Here is an 18,477-nt window from a genome sequence, read left to right as displayed (position 1 = left end):
GGCCAAGCTAATTGTATTTTTTAACTCTAATGGTCAAGCTAGTAGCTAGAGATTTTTTATAATTGCAAGCAAGTCCCTATCTACAACCGTTAGAGTTGCTCTAAAAGCTTGCATTACACAAGCTTTTTTTAGATAAATTTAGAGAAATCAAGTACTAGCTTTGCCTGATTTCTTCTTGCTTGATCTAATCTATTTGAAAGCTTCATTCTAGAATACATACAATCTGCCAATACATTGATGATCAAACACAATACTTTGGGTACATTACCCTAAGTATTGTTTTTGCAGGTCTTTAACCGTTAAATTTTATATACTCCCTCCGTTTTTGAAAACTTGCTCCACTTTCCTTTTTTGACCGTTTTTAAATATTTGCTCCATTCCTTTATTTGGAAAGTTTTTATAATATTTAATTCATTTCTCTCATCTAGTAGACCCAACATAAATCATATTTTATTAATTTCATGTTCTCTCTCCTCCAATTCTCTCCACTACTTTTTCTTTTTACAATTTTTTATTCTTCCACCTAGCCCACTATCTCCATATTTTATTACTTTCTCCAATTTTTCCTAAAACTCCGTGCATGGAGAAATGAAGTAAGTATTTAAAAACGGAGGGAGTATTATTTAGTGGGAACGTAAAATATATAATTAAATTTATTTCATGTAATGAATTAACTTTATAAATGATTTTAATATGAACGTTTTATAAAAAATAAAAATAAAAAAAGTTAAATGGTGATTGTGATATGTGCGCTATTTCATGGTTTGTGTTACTGTATACTAAGTATAGATTACAAATACATATGTGCGATAAGAATATAAAATCATGCAATGCCCTAATTAAATTTATTAATTTCTATATATACTTCCTCCGTTAAATGTTAATTGCAACAAAGGAATATTTTATATCTCACAAATAATAACCCTTTGTTGCAATTAATATTTAACGGAGGAAGTATTTTTTTTTTTTAAAAGAAAAATCCATCCCTACATACATTTTAAAAAGTTTGAGAAATCTCTTTTAAATAGTTTACAAATTTATATGCCTAAAAATGTAAGTTTACTTATTTGCCCCTAAATAAAAGTTTGAGAAATTATTTCCTTTTGTCTTGTAGTGAACCTTAAAATAAATTGTAACTTCAATTAAGGCTAAATTGATTAATTTTATTTTTAAATGTATTCATTTCCATTATATTCAAAGGTCTATATACTCCCTCCATCCCTAAATTACATTCCTACTTCTCTTTATTCTGTGGAATAAAGAGAAGTAGGAATGTAATTTAGGGATGAAGGGAGTATCTTTTATTCTCTCTATTTTTGTGGGATTCTTTATTTAGTTTAATAGTCAATTAGTAGTGTACTTTAAATATATCAAATATATACATTTCTAGAACTTGATTTTTTTTGTCGCTTCCTTACTAAATCTAAAATAACTCTATTAACATTGCACAATTACACGATATTTAACACATTTATTGCCTTTATGCAGATAGTTTTAATAACATACCATACAAGCAGTAGACATTAGGGTTGATTGACTGATTGTAATTACAAAGGACTAGCCACATTACATGATTGTGTGCATCAAAATCCCTAGTAATAAGAAAAATAATACGAGACACACTAATTGAAGAGAAAAAACAATATAAAATATAAAGAGTATATATTTCATCAACAGAAAAATAATATGAAACGGAGGGAATATTTGATTGGAATTGCATGAGATTTGAGAGTAACAACTAGTGGTAAGTCATGAACCGGGTCCCTTGAACACCTGTCTTCCATCTTGACATAAAGAAAATTATAGAGAGTATCTTGTTTTCTTCTGATCTCCAACATTCTCTCACACCTTGCATGTTCATAGTTCCCCACTTCCCACTCAATAATACTACCATCTGGTTTTTTTTGATGAGAATATAAAGCTGCCTTTCTTGGATTTTTTTACCTCAAGGGCCATCAACATGATATATATATTGAGTGTCCATTTCCAAAATACTGCACACAACCTTTCTCTCTTTGAAAATTGTAGTCATGATATAACTATCTTTTAATTGCAACATTTGAACTTTTGTAACTTACTATTTATATATATAGTGGAGTATTAAATTTTGTAGAGTACATACATATTACTTCGTATAATTGATTGTTATTGTTGCAATGTTGTATACAAAGAGCTAAAATATATGACTGGATGGTCCATAAAACACAATTTGAACTTTGACACTACAATTGACAGATTAGTATTCAATGCAATAGATTAATATATTTATTCAATTCTGTTTCCATAGTATGCAAAATTGCTACTCCGTAAATTTTTACTCTATAAAGACAACTTCCTCCATTTCATTTTACTTGCAACAGTTTGATTTTCATGTTTGTCGATGCATAAATACAATGATTATCGTTTTATTATCAAGTAAGAAATATAAAAAATTTAATGTTGTGTTATAAAAATTGACATCAAGCTAAGACAAATTAAATCTAACAAGATCTCACTGAGTGCTTTACATATTAATCACTTAAGATTGGTCAAATAAATATGTGTGAATAATATAATGACAAATATCAAACTGCTGCAAATAAAAATTAAACATGTCCTGTGTATCACATTGACATATTTGGATGTTGTATGTTAATGATAAAGGATTTTCAAAGCATAGTCTTATCGCGAACCAAAAAATGTTTGGTCATATCGATCAAGAATTCAAGAGGCCATATCAACCTTTCATTTTCTATCAAATTGTACCCTAACAATAACTTATATATGGCATCAAAATTCAAGCTTCTAGCCAGCAAAGTCTAGGAGAAGAACGTTAGTTATAATTGAATTCATGAGAGTTTAGTACAAACGTAGCACGTGAGATCTAATAAATTAGTAATTTATGAATGTGTTGCGACAAAATTAGAAAGTGATAGTTGCAGACTTTGTAAAAAAGAAGGGCTAGATTTATTTATATTTAATACACATTTTAAAATAGGTTAATCAATATTGGATGATGGTATTATAGAGTTTGGCATGTGACCCACTTTGACGATTATCATAATTATTATTGTAATGTATGTTGTAAGATTGCATCTCTATGATTCCAAATTTCCAACCAATTAAACAAGACAACAAGATATTTCATAATTAGAGAACTTATTAAATTATTAATTAGTAAATGAGTTTAACCTTAATTACGAAGTTCTAGGTTGTGTTAGTGTAATTTATGTATAAAAAGCAACATTCAAATTTGACTTCTTACTACGGTATAAAACACAATAAAATAAGTATAATGAATGGAGGAGACGTAAGGGAAAGCAGCCCACAAACAAAGTCTAAAGTGAGGTTTTACACTTTACTTATTTTCTATCACTATAATACATTAATACTTACAATTTATAATGAAAAAAATTATAAAAATTATAATATTATATATTTGAAAAATACACATTAATACAAATCTAATAAGCAAGACATCATTTAATATATATAAATTAGTGTAATAAGGTTAAGTTTTAGTCAATTCAGACAATAAAATTAGATTAGATAAGATGAAATAAGTTAGGTCAAACTAGAAAAATAAATTCAAATCAAATCAACTAAATAAAAATACGGTGAACTAAATATAGCCTAACTCCCCCATCTAATAAAAATTTCCCAATTTCAATCTTTTTGATAAAATTTATCCTTACAATCTTTTTATTCTTTATATCCTACCCTACATGTTGAAACAAAACTACTCACCAACTAAATGCAACCCTTAAATTTGATACTCTCCTAAACTACTTAACCATCTATTTAACTCCATGTTTTGGGGAAAGAAGTTGTACAAGTATTTTTCTGTATATTATTAAACAAAGGGCTTGTTTGGTTGGCTAAATATTTTGTGGAAAGTTAAAATTCCCACGAATTTCATTTTTCAAGCTTTTGTTTGATTGACACAAAAAAGTAAAAATAAAGCAATGAAAATTCATGGGAATTTTGACTTCCCAAAAAATATGGAAATTCACTTATCTTACCTCTTCTTAGTAAGTTGAAATTCCTATGGGAATTTACTTCCTCCATTCTTAACTAAATAAATTTGTTGAGTTCTCATAATTTTGACAATGGGATTTATTTTCCACAAATTGAAATTTCATGAGAATTTGCACTTTCCTAATAAACCAAAAAACCCCAAAAAATGATAAATAACTATACCTTGAGAGGAAAGTGCCATAATTACCATTGCCATCGGTTCTGACACTCTTGTTCATATGGGGCATGTTGATACTGATAGTGGAATAGTGCTAGTATTATCACTATTTTCTGCTTTATTTACCTTCCTAATAGTCACCCCAATTTGACTTTTTGCATTATTCATATACCCTATTAATTATTAATGAGCAAATGTAACAAATATAATCGTGTCAATTAATTTTAAATAGAGGAATGAAGGATTACCTATACTTGAAATCCAATTTTTAAGTATCATTCCAGTTACTTAAAGTCTTAAACCAACTAAAATAGATGACATCCATATACTGATACATTATATACTTATATCGTTATAAACTAATCGAGCTAATAATAAAAAATGGTCTTAGTCAATATTTAAGTATCTGTCTTAGAGACAGGTGGGACTACATGTGTTGATATATCCGAGTGATTGAATTAGTATAGATCACGTAAAATTCCTCATCAAACTCTAAATCACACAAATTCATTTCTCATACAACAATACAATGTCTAAGAAGAGAAGTTGGTTGGGTTTGATTAAAAGGCTTTTATTTCCTGAAACACAACATCAACAAAAGGTAATGAATTCTGCATTCTTTTATTCTATTTATTTAATTAATTATTTTTCAAAATAAATCCCTCCAAATTTGATGTCCATTTTTAGTTATTTTCATGACTTTATGTATTGATGAATTTTTATTTTTATCTTTATTTATTGTTTGGATTTATAAAAAAAAAAAAAAATGAACAAAGATCAAGAGAAGAAAATGGTTATTTGGAAGATTAAAAAGGACAAAAACATTGCCTTCTGTATCAACTCCAACACAATCAAAATCTATACAAATAACAGAGCATCAAACAGAGGAAAAACAGAGTAAATTTGAAGATGAAGTTACCAAAGACGGTTTCGAAGGCGAAAACGAGCAGCCAAAAGGCTCTGAGATTATCATAAATGATGAAGAAATCACTCAGTTGAATTCTGAGAAAGAAATTCATCTTCAAAATTTAGCTGCAATCAAGATTCAAACTGTTTATCGCGGTTACTTGGTAACTACTCTAAACTCTCCTTTTTTTTTTTTTTTTTTTTTTTTTTTTTTTTTTTTTTTTTTTTTTTCTCTCTCTTTTTTACTAGCATTTTATAGAAGAAATCTAGTGTTTGTTATAAACCGGGATCCTCCGGTGTTTACGGTGTTCTAATCTGAAGACGAGACTGAAAATTTTATGGTATGTTATTACTAGCATTCGATAGGAGAAATTAGAAATGTAGTGTTTGTTATAAGTTATAACCCCCAATCCTCCAGAGTTTACGGTGTTCTAATCTGAAGACGAGACTGGAAAATTTTATGAGTTTACGGTGTTCTAATATGAAGACGAGATTGGAAAATTTTGTAGTATGTTTTGACCATTTGGTTTATGTTCTCATTTGATGTATGACTAATTGGCATAGGCAAGGAAAGCATTGAGAGCAATGAAGGGGTTTGTGAGGCTTCAAGCGATAATTCGAGGGCGAGCCGTGAGACGGCAAGCTATGACTACATTGAAATGCTTACAATCCATAGCAAAGATCCAATCTGAGGTTTGTGCTAAAAGATGTCAACTGATTCGAGTTAAGGACGACGGAGATGTGCATTTGCAGGATCTTAGTCATGAGAACCCAAAGGTAAAATTTCTAGTTTTCTAAGATTTAACTTATTAGTTATATTGATTTTCGAATCTACTTTGTAGATGATTGTGATTAGTGTAAGGTTGTTATTTCTTTGCTAGCATAGTTGCGTGTACGTATCTAGGGAGCACATGGGCGAAATGGCCTTAGTTGTACCTTGTAAGATACAATCGATTGTGGTATGTAAATACCCTTATGTACCATGGTTAAAAGACCTGTAAGGAGTATTTAAAAGAATAATTACTTAATAACCAATCAATTAATGATCTACTCGTATGCTTTTAGTAGGCAATCTAATATTAGTTTAGGTAGATTGAAGTTTGCATGACTAACTCAACCAATAATTGTAGTGCCATAATTCATCGTACTAATACCAAATGCCTATTGCAACTACCGCCGTCAGAGGTGGGGCTAAATGCTAACACTGAAAGTGGTCCGATGCAATTTTGTTAAATTGGGATCTAAAATCAATTTTTTGAGGAAAAGTATGTTACTAAATTAAAAACTGGGCATTTTATAGTAGTTTCACCTAGGGGCTTTGTGCGGTCGACCACCCTGCACATGCTAAGAAGAGTCAGAACCACCCTTGACTGCCGCTATCAATCCTAGATGGGGTTAGTGCGAGTGAGCATTTCGCGGTACTATATGATGGGCTATGGTGGTGCATTTGTGGGTGGTGCTGACGGTGGTCATGATAGTATTAGGAATAGATGGCGGTGCCTTTTTTGTCATTCTAATAATACCCTAATTTTAAAATCATGTTTTAGAATAAGATGCCCAAATTAATAGTAGAAAAATAGAAATTCTGATCTTGCTAAAGTCAAACCGAAAGAAATTTGGGGACCAAAGGAGTAGTAGTCATGAAATTTATGCAACAACGTTATATTAGAAGATAAAAATATTATTATATCAAGTATATTGGGGACCAAATGAATTGCATATTTGATAATATTTCATTTTGGCATTGTATTTATTCAATCTCTATCCAATTTAATAGTTCATTGATTTTGTTTTGTTATACAACAAAAGTCGTCAAAAATGACTTGTAAACAAATGAGATAAGTTCGAATTGTCACCATGATAATGTCTGATTTTAAAGTTGTCATATTTATCTTGATTGCGATAGTGTAATTTGAAATAGTCATTTACAACTGAGAACTAAATTGGGAATTAATATGTTTAAATTGGTCCCAAAATTAATGCTATCCTCACTAATCTGGTTTCCTAGTGTTGGATGATAAGTGAGATCAATTGGTATTGATAGACGTTACTATAAGGAACCTAAGGGCACACGAAATTGCCATTCTAAATCGTTGTTTGCTGGCTATCAAACAGTCATAGTCCTTAAGCACCCCCTTGTTATAAATGAAATTAAAGCATTTCGAAACAGGAGATTGTGTAGGATGAATGAGTGTAGCAGATGGTATCTAGACGTTTTTCTATGATCTCTCTTTACTGATATTGGCTTCGAATATGTGCATGGTTTAACTAGCTTGTAATATCACTAATAAATGGTTTGACGATAAATGCAGATACAACTATGTAGGCTGAGAAGGTTGGATGATGAACTTATGACAAAAGAAGAGGAAATTGACATCATACTTAGAAAGAAAGAGGCCATTTTGAGAAGCAAGAAGATCAAAGCATACTCATTTAATCATAGGGTACTAGTCATATTAAACTTTGAATTATTTTTGTTTAACTTATACTGTATTTAAGTATTTTTCCTGAAGAAAGTTGTTTTCTGCAGCATTCTGCAGATGCTGTACTAGATGGCAATTCTCAAGGCCGGCTTAGGTACTGGCTAGAGCAGTATGTCGGAGATGAAATATCGAAAAGAGAAGAAAAAATCAGAGGTAAGTTGAGGAACATAGATGACCTGAACAACTTGGACATTACATCCACCCCTCGAAAATCATTCCCTAAGCATAAGAAGCAGAATTCCTATGGTGAAGACATCATACATTCTAGTTCTCCAATTAATCTTCCTACTTACATGGCTGCAACGGAATCTGCCAAGGCAAGAACACGATCAACAAGCTCCCCGAGGCTAAGGCCTTTACATTTTGAGGCTTATTCCGACAGTGATTCACCTTACAAGCATAAATTATTCTCACCAATGTCGTCGATAAATAGTGAGGCAACTAGTAGTGGCTTTAGCAAGGTTAGTAACAAGTGTAATTATTCTTCTTCTCATCAGAAATCTCCGAGCTTTAAAGGGGTCTCTGGTCCTGTAAGATCAAACAAGAACTTGAAGTAAATATGTTAATTAGTTTAGATTCACAAGGATTGTTGATAATAAGGATTAATTTGGCTTATTTAATATTTTGGGTGACTTTCTTTTGAACAAATGGTTCATATTATTTTGTGTTCATTTTGTGTTTAGGATCATTAGTCTTGCACTCTTGCTATAAACCTTGATTTTAGAAGAAAGCTTATAAGTTGATCAAGTGGTTAATTTTGACCTGAATAGGTTGTAACACCCCGACTACCAAAATAGTTATCAAATGCACATCCAAGATTGACAAATGCCCCAACAAAATAACACAATTAAGTTTTTTTTTACTATTCTAATCCAAACACACTTAATTGTAGAGTATCTTAGTAAATGAGCTACCTAAAAGATATATGTGACTTGTTAATATGTAAATAAGGGGTATCACATACCGGAGTATATATGTCGTATCACAACTCATGTGTCACTCATAAGCTATAGTAAGCCACTAAGATTTTGTCAAAGCTCGTTTCAAGAAAATCTACTATTTAAAATTATCACAGCAAGATTGAAGCTTTAGATTTGGATTTTATAATAATGTGATATTGGAAACGCGTTTTGTATGTAAAAGTGTTAATTTTCAACATTTATCATTTGCAAAATTGTTAAACTAATATTTTGTAAGCCTTGCTTATTGTAAATGTTGTATGATTTTGAATTCGATAGAACTAGTATAGTATCCATGCAATTGCACGGTTTTGAAAGTTCAGATAGTAAATCTCACAAAATTGAAACCAAAATTAGCTTAATACATAGTTTTTTTTTTTTTTTTTTTTTTTTTTTTTTTTTTTTTTTTTTTTACATGATTATTCATTCATAATAATGTGTATATATCATGGTATTACATATCATAATTTAAATTAAAGTTAAATTATTTATTCACAATAATGTGTATATATCATAGTATTACGTATCATAATTTAAATTCAATGTTTAAAAAAAAACTAGATATATAAAAAGGTTTATGGCTTTTACATATATTACCTTTTTTATCAGAATGACTCTTGCCCATTCATATATCTCATATACTTGTTGGGTTTCGGTGAGTTCGACCCACCGCGAAAGGAAACCCGAGCCAAGATCACACTCATAATAATTATAACCATAAAGCATAATTAACTTAAACACAAGATTAATACCTTTGTCGCGTGCTTCGCTCACTTGATTGAGCTCTTACTTCGAAAGCTCTTAGCCCCGCTCACATGAGGACCTCCAACGAAATCCACCCGCAATCCGAGCATTGAAAATGGTCTATTGCTTAGGAGTTAGCTAAGCCCGACCTAAAACCCGAGTAATTAATTGTGTTCAAAGGTTTTCACAATGGTGATGCCTTTTTCAACACTTATTCAAGCGATTTTACCAATACCCCAACTTGGGTATTTATAGGGAAATGCAAGAGTGAGAAAAGCTCACCTATCAATGTGGGAGATTTGATTTTACCATTTTATTTTAAATCAAAAATAAAATTAATAATCAAGCTACTCATAAATCAACAAGTGGCATGCTCACAAGAGAGGTTAGGTGAGGATCATTTGGAGAAAGGGGGGACCAAACTTGCTCCCCACTCCCTCTCCCATAGCCGGCCAACATAACACCAAACACCCAATTAGTTCGCGCCACGTGGCAGCCCCACACTTGGGCACCAATGCATCCAAAGTGGGCTGCCATTGCTGCTGCTCCCCTTTCGGCCAAGCAGGCCTAGCACCATGCGTGCGGGCTGCTCTTGGCCGAAGGTTGTTGTTAGCAAGCCACGCACCATGTGCGGGCTGCTAGCTGCAGCATGCTAGCACGTCACGCACTAGGTGCGGGCTGCTAGCCGCAGCTTGCTAGCAAGGCGCAGCACAGCACGCCATGCTGCTGCGGGCTGGCGCGCCATGCGTGCTGGCCCTTGCTGCTAGCTGCTGCTGCATGGCTGCTAGCAAGCACGCACATGCACGCTTGGTGCTAGTGTGCTGCTGCCAGCCTAGTTAGCCATGGTGCGCTAGCACGCACCAACCAGCCTAGGCTCGGCTTGGTGCGCTTAGTAGGCCATATGCCCCTAGCACTCGGGCATTCCGATGCTAGGGGTATTTTAGTAATTTTGTTGATTTATTAGTAATTTTCTCGTCTCGTCTTCTATTATTTTTTACTCGACTTCCGACGCTCGGTTTCGACGCTCCATACTCGAATTTCCGACGTCTAAATATTAATTACTCAGTCGACTCATTAATTCCTTCCGAATTAATTCGTCGCATCGGTTCGTTAGTTGCTTGGGTTTGACCCGAAGGGTTCAGTCAAGATTAAGCTGTAATATTAATTATTCATTAATATTACTGATCGGAAGCGGCCTCCACCCAGGCATTCCGATCACTTGACCTCACTGAATAATTAGCTTTCTAATAATTCTGAACCCTTTATCGGAATAATACACTTGTTCGAAGGATACCAATCCTTTCAATCTCCCACTTGTCCTTTCGAACAAGTGCGCTTTTAGTGTATAACATTTTTCCTATGTCACTTAATGTCTCTTCATGAACTATAAGGTAATATTTATTCGTCATCCTTATTATGTCCTAAGGTGTTTCTCGATCCCGAGTCCGATTATCAATAAAAAGATGATTTCTAAAATCCATCCGAGCATAGCCATGCATTTTTACAGTCTCGCTCTTCGATAGGCCTTGTAAATAACAAAGACATCTTCCCTATTTTAGTAGGGGGGACATTCCCAGTCTTGTAATGTAGCTTCTCTTACTAAGAGGACCTAGTCGCTCGAGTGTTGTCGTTATAATCCCCTTTTATGGCAGACGTTTGACAACATCAAAGCGGACTAGTACTCAAACAAGAGAGCTCACAATACTCATGGTCGAGGAAATAGGTTCCGGTAGCCATAATGAGAAGTATACTTATGACGATTTTTAATCTCTTAAAGTATTCACATAGGTCGATCCGGTATGGTTCTAAACCAATACCTGTGCAAATGATTTATGAAAATCATGTCTTTGTAGTACAAGAAACGGTGCTATAAATCAAACTACACATTAATCTCAAGTGGTCATTAACCGTCCATTGTTTAAATGACCTTGATTAGGGATAATTCTCGATTATAATATTCAATGTTCACTTAATAGGTGTTTCCTTACCAAGACTGGTCTTGATACCCTATTTTGAATATTCTCAAAATCGAATGGACTCATTATTTAATCCTAAACCACAATCAAATAGCAAATGGAGTAATAAAATATTGCATGAAATTTAAATTACTCCAAAACTTGAACGGTTTTTCTTAGTGTCTTACATTAAATGTTCAAAAATTAACTAAAACACTAAACAGGGAAATCAAAGCCAGTCTCCAACGTGCCTGATTCCCATTACCTCAACGTGCTTGTTGTGCTTCACTTGAGGCAAAGGTTTAGTAAGTGGATCGGCCACATTGTCATCCGTTCCAACTTTACAAATTCTTATTTCACCTTCTGATTTCCATTCTCGAATCATGTGAAACTGCCGCTTGACATGTTTGACCTTCTGATGTTCCCTTGGCTCTCTGGCCCGAGCAATAGCTCCATTGTTTTCACAATAGAGAGCTATTGGACCCTTGATTGAGGGTACAACATCAAGTTCACCAACGAACTTACGAATCCAAACAACCTCCTTAGCTGCTTCAGCGGCTGCCAAGTATTCTGCTTTAGTTGTAGAATCTGCAGTTGTGCTCTGCTTGGCACTCTTCCAACTAAACACTCCTCCATTTAGACAGAACACATATCCAGATTGCGATTTGAAATCGTCTCTGTCTGTGTGGAAGCTCGTGTCGGTATAACCTTTAACAACTAATTCCTCTGAACCACCATACACCAGGAATTTATCCTTGTTCCTTTTCAGGTACTTTAGGATATTCTTGGCCGCAGTCCAATGGGCATCTCCTGGGTCTGATTGGTAACGGCTCGTAGCACTCAAGGCATACAATACATCTGGCCTAGTACATATCATGGCATGCATGATCGATCCAATTAGCGAAGCATATGGAATCTGATTCATCCTTTCCCGCTCATCAGGTGTCTGTGGACACTGCTTCTTGCTCAGGGTTATGCCATGTGACATGGGCAGGTGACCTCTCTTGGCCTCCTCCATGCCGAAACGAGCCAGTACCTTATCAATATAAGTACTTTGGCTCAATTCAATCATCCTTTTCGATCTATCCTTATAGATCTTGATGCCTAGTATGTACTGAGCCTCTCCCAAGTCTTTCATTGAGAAACACTTTTCGAGCCAGGCCTTTACAGACTCTAACAACGAAATGTTGTTTCCAATGAGCAATATATCATCGACATATAAGACTAGGAAGGCGATGTCACTCTCACTGACCTTCTTGTAAACACAAGATTCATCTGGATTCTTGATAAAACCAAACTTACTGATGGCTTCATCGAATCGCACATTCCAACTCCTGCTAGCTTGCTTTAGCCCATAAATGGACTTTTTAAGCTTACAAACTTTCCCAGCATTGTTTTGGTCGATAAAACCTTCAGGCTATGTCATATACACAGTTTCTTCTAGAATACCATTGAGGAAGGCAGTTTTGACGTCCATTTTCCATATTTCATAGTTGTAATATGCAGCAATCGCTAAGAGGATCCAAACGGATTTAAGCATTGCGATTGGAGAAAAGGTTTCATCGTAGTGAATACCATGAAATTGCCTGTAACCTTTTGCTACCAATCTAGCTTTGTAAATGAATACATTTCCATCTTTGTCGGTTTTCAACTTGAAAATCCACTTACATCCGATAGGTGTGTAACCTTCGGGTAAGTCAACCAAGTCCCAGACTTGATTTTCAAACATGGAATCCATTTCAGATCTCATGGCCTCTTTCCATTAAGCAGAGTCGGTGCTTACCATCGCTTGCTTGTAGGTTGCTGGTTCATCTCCATCCATAATCAGGAAGTCCTGATTCTCGGTTAATACAATACCAAGATATCTATCAGGTTGAGATCTCGGCCTCTGAGACCTACGTAGGGTAACAGACTGAGCATTTGCATTGTCGGTTTGACTTTGCACATTTTGATCATTTTGACCTGCATCAACAGATGTTGTTTGAACACTTTGACTGTCAATCTGATTTTGTTGTTCATCCTCTCGAACTTCATCGAGTTCGATTTTCCTCCCACTTGTCATTTTGGAAAGGTGCTCCTTCTCCAAAAAGACACCATCGTGAGCAACAAAAACTTTGTTCTCTGATTTGTTGTAGAAGTAATACCCTTTGGTTTCTTTTGGGTAGCCCACAAAGTAAACCTTGTCAGATTTGGGATGAAGTTTGTCAAAAATCAATTTCTTGACATATACTTCGCATCCCCATATCATTAGAAAAGACAACCTAGGAGGTTTCTTCGTCCATAACTCGTATGGAGTCTTTTCTACAGCTTTTTATGGAGCACAGTTCAGTGTTAGTGCCGCAGTTAGAAGTGCATGTCCCCAGATTGAGATAGGTTGATCACTAAGACCCATTGTACATCATACCATGTCTAAAAAGGTTTGATTTCTTCTTTCGGATACTCCGTTCCATTGTGGAGTTCCTGAAGGTGTCAATTCAGAAAGTTTACCCTTATATTTCAGATGGTCATCGAATTCTTGGCTCAAGTATTCACCACCTCGATCCGATCGAAGGGCTTTGATTTTCTTGCTAAGTTGATTCTCAACTTCACTATTAAATTCTTTGAACTTTTCAAACGATTCAGATTTGTGCGACATAAGGTAGACATAACCATATCTACTATAGTCGTCTGTGAAGGTGATAAAATATCGATATCCGTTCCTTGTGGCGGAGCTCATTGGTCCACATACATCGGTGTGTATTAGACCCAATAAGTCTCCTGCCCTTTCTCCCAACTTGGAGAATGGCTGCTTAATCATCTTGCCTAATAAACATCCTTCGCAATTCTCAAACGACTGCAAATCGAAAGAGTCAAGAACACCTTCTTGTAGAAGTTTCTTGATGCGTTTGATGTTAATGTGGCCAAGACGACAATTCCACAAGTACCTTGACTCCATGGTCTTAGCCCTTTTGGAGGTATTATTCAAATTATAAACTTGTTTGTCCAAAGAAAGCACATAAAGACCATTTTCAGAATGTGCAATACCATATAAAACATTATCGAGATAAAACGAACATTCATTGTTCTTTACTCGAAATTCAAAACCCTTGGAGTCCAACGCCGAAATTGAAATAATGTTTTTGGTAATGTTGGGAACATAAAAAAAGTTTTCAAGTTCCAAAACAAGCCCAGAAGGCAAAGACAAACTGAGAGTTCTTACGGATACAGCTGCAATTCTGGCTCCATTGCCGACCTGGATTTCAACCTCTCCCTTCACTAGTTTCCTAATGTCCCTTAGTCCCTGAGAATTGGAACAAAGGTGTGAGCCACATCCGGTATCTAATACCCATGATGTTAAGCTAGTGAAGTTTAAGTCTATAACAAACATACCTGATCCAGAAGCAACAGTTCCGTTCTTCTTATCTTCCTTGAAATTGAGGCAATCATTCTTCCAATGTCCCTTCTTCTTACAATAGAAGCATTCGGAATCAGATTTAGAAGACGCTCCTTTCTTCTCCTTGTTATCCTTGGTAGCTTTAGACTTAGGCGAAAAGGTCTTCTTCTTACCCTTCCCCTTAAAGTCTTTCTTCTTCTTGCCTGAGAATTTGAACGGCTTGCCCTTTTTTATCATGAGCATGTCATGTTTTCCCTTATCCTTGAGCGTTTGCTCGGCTTGCTTCAACATACTATGAAGCTCGGTGAAGGTTTTCTCCATGTTGTGTATGTTATAGTTCATCTTGAACTGATCATAACCTTTGTGCATCGAGTGGAGAATGATGTCAATTTCCATCTCAGTTGAATACCCCGCATCAAGCTTTTCCATGTTCTTAAAAAATCCTATCATTTTGAGTACATGTGGCCGATGTGGGCTGACTGGCTGTCCTTTCTTGAGGTTGCTCTCAAGGATCTGCCTGTGGGTTTCAAACCTTTCAGTTCGGGCCTGCTCTTGGAACATGTTCTATAGCTCAGAAATGATCTCAAAAGCTGTTTCCTTTTCAAAGAAAGTCTTTTAAAGCTCGGGAGACATTGTGGCCAACATGATGCATTTGACATCCCGATTGGGCACTTTGCCATCGGTTTAGGACAGCCTGAGTCACCTCCTCATTTGGAGTCTTGGGCATTTCCTCATCAAGGACATATTCCTTTTGTTCTTGCATGAGAACTATACGCAAGTTCCTTTGCCAATCAAGAAAGTTTGGCCCACTCAACTTCTCCTTTTCGAGAATTGAGTGCAACGAGAATTGGTTGTTTGAGTTATTTGAAGACATGATTCCACAATTGAAAGAATTTGAAATGAAAAACCATTCATAATACTTAAATAAGATTGAAATCATGCATTTTAATCAAACTTATTTAAACGTCTTATTCACACATTAAAATTGTCCCTGTTTTAGTGAGAATAAGTCGATTCCAAGATCCAAAGAAATAAAGAGTAGTTAAGCATGCTTTGGCTTATCTTAACACTCAATCTCCTAAGGTAAGCAACGCTTTGCTAATGGATCCAAGCCACTCTTGGTTGGATAAATCGTCGCATCTAATGCTCTCTCAACAACTTATCCACTTTGCCACGACATGTTAGGACTTCATCACTCATATCGTTGAGTATAACCAAAACCAACTTGCATACCCGGTATGCCTTACGTATCCTAGGGAGTAATAGTGATACCTCGCTTTGGCGTAGCCCATCACTGCTCTCAATAAGTCAATAAGTGTTGTTTTGGAATGGCAATTTCACTCAATATTTTAGGGACCTAGGATTTCTATGTTGGTTGATTTAAGTGAACTTAATTAATCATCACAACATTCGAAATCCTAAACATGCATCTAACATATAATTCATATATAAATATTCATAAATAGATATATATCGAAAACATAAATAAAGATGCATTTGGCAACTAGCATGACCCCTTGAGTCTTCAAGGGACAACTTTTGTAACTTCATGGCTTCGTCTACTAAGAACCTCCGTCTTCAAGACATAACCATAATTATGCAAATACTAGTATCTACGATTAGGACTAATCTAAATATTAAGGTACAAAATACTCAACGGTTCGCAGACCGTATTTAGATTTACAAAAATACATCACAGATCGCACTCTGTATTTTTTATACTAATCGGGCCCCACTAGTTGCCATTTTATAAAACATGTGAGAGAATACACATTTCATTCACCCATTCACTATTTGTGAATGGCCCATGCATTTTATAACGATAAAACAAGTAACAATGCATAAAACGCGCGTAAACTAGTAACTAATTTAGGTCGTTAATCCAATTAACATGCCTAATTAAAACTAGTCAAAGTTGTTTAATTGATTATGTAATTTAGCGTAATTGATAATTGAAGCTCCCACTAAACTCTGCATCCATCTTAATTAATCCAATTAATTAAGTCTGTAAACCCAAATATTTGCCAAAATTAAATTTTGCAAATGCCGCTCAAAAACCAAGGCCTAGTCTCAAAATTTTTAATTAAAATAAATAAAAAAAATTAAATTAATTAAAATCGGCAAAAACGCAAAATACATAGCCCATCAATTTCGTGTGCCGAGCACCAAGCAACAAGGCTTGGTTTGCTAGGCACCAAGCCTCGGCAGGGGTGCGAGGCTGCTGCTTGCACGCACTAACCTTGCTGTAGTGATGGGCTCATGCTGCCTAGCAGCCATAGCCCGCACAACCCTTGCGCACCCCGCCTACACACATCAAGCAGCGCACCATACTCACTTGCACACACCGCACGCACAGGCTACCACACCAAGCTACTGCCCCCATGCGCACAACTCGCATGCACACAACACTCGAGACGCCTAGCAGCTTCGGCAGCCTCATGTGGGTTGCGCTAGCAGCCCAGCTAGCCGAGAGCTTGCTTGAGGCTCTTAAACCTCAATTTATGTGCTCGTGCCTCGGGAAAAATTCCCGATTTTCGTGTGATATTTTTAACTAATTCTAAATTAATTTTAGAATCAATTTATTGAGAAAAATGAAAATTATAACAAGTCCAACTTAAATAAATTCATTCAAGTGCACAAAACCAAAATTATTTCCAAGAACTATTCTTTAATAAAATTGGTTCAACTTGATGCAATAAAATGAATGAGGGCAATACTCACTATTAATTTAATTAATTTAAATTAGTCATGAGATTTTGACAAAAATAAAGGGAAGTTGGAATTATGAACACAAATATTCAAATAAAGGTTCCAACTTTAACTTGTGAATCCTTGAAAAATTATATCTTCCAATATGAAGATAAATGAAATTTCTATCACAAGATTCAAACTTTATGATTCCAATCAACTTAATACATGATTAAATAAAAAATTCATGGAATTTAGTAACTCAAAGTTTCAATCACTTAAAACAGTTAAAGATTGAATCTTTAGTACTTGGAAGCAACAAATAACAAATTTTCACACTTTAATGCAATGGATTTGCAATTATGTGAAAATAAAAACCAAACTTTCAAGCACCAATTACTACCAAGTAACCATGCTTAAAGATGTTTAAAATTGCATATAAATTAAGGAAAGAACCAAATACATAACCACCATAAATATGCCATTAAGATTCAAGGTTAGAAAGACTTAAAATTTTTCGTCACAACGAAAAATCCGTCAAAAAAGGCATTTCTGGTCCTTTTTTGGCTAAAAACACAGTCCTACAAGGGTAAAACCATTTCCAGAATGCCTTTTCCACCCAAAATTAACAATTTTTGGGCAAAAATCTGGGTTCGGGGCTGAAATCAGCTATAATACGGGCTTAAAAATAATAAAACCGAGATACTAATCTTATTAGCAACTTAAAACCAAAAAAATTAAGCCATAAAAACACCTTGAAAAATATGATTATAAAAATAAATGAGCAAGGCTCCGATACCGCTGTTAGGTTTCGGTGAGTCCGACCCACCGCAGAAGGAAACCCGAGCCAAGATCACACTGATAATAATTATAACCATAAAGCAAAATTAACTTAAACACAAGATTAAGAAAGAGATTAATACCTTTGTCGCGTGCTTCGCTCACTTGATTGAGCTCTTACTTCGAAAGCTCTTAGCCCCGCTCACACGAGGACCTCCAACGAAGTCCACCCGCAACCCGAGCACCAAAAATGGTTTATTGCTTAGGAGTTAGTTAAGCCCGACCTAAAACCCGAGTAATGGTGATGCCTTTTTCAACACTTACTCAAGCGATTTTCCCAATACCCCAACTTGGGTATTTATAGGGAAATGCAAGAGTGAGAAAAGCTCACCCATCAATGTGGGAGATTTGATTT

The 18,477-nt window shown here is 35.0% G+C and overlaps 1 protein-coding gene across 1 annotated transcript; it reads left to right on the top strand.

Moving 5' to 3' along the window:
• Window positions 1-4,601: 4,601 nt before the first annotated feature.
• On the top strand, window positions 4,602-8,195 carry LOC145584622 (protein IQ-DOMAIN 11-like). Its single transcript, XM_081641437.1, has 5 exons — window positions 4,602-4,775; window positions 4,951-5,244; window positions 5,645-5,857; window positions 7,393-7,524; window positions 7,611-8,195. Exons 1-5 carry the CDS (start codon window positions 4,704-4,706, stop codon window positions 8,118-8,120), a joined length of 1,221 nt encoding a protein of 406 aa, XP_081497563.1. The 5' UTR covers window positions 4,602-4,703; the 3' UTR covers window positions 8,121-8,195.
• The last annotated feature ends 10,282 nt before the right edge of the window (window positions 8,196-18,477 follow it).

This window comes from Chenopodium album, chromosome 16 (genome assembly GCF_948465745.1).
Source record: "Chenopodium album chromosome 16, dcCheAlbu1.1, whole genome shotgun sequence".
NCBI lineage: Eukaryota > Viridiplantae > Streptophyta > Magnoliopsida > Caryophyllales > Amaranthaceae > Chenopodium > Chenopodium album.
Note: the sequence above shows the minus strand (reverse complement) of the source record. Positions and strands in the feature narration are given on the sequence as shown.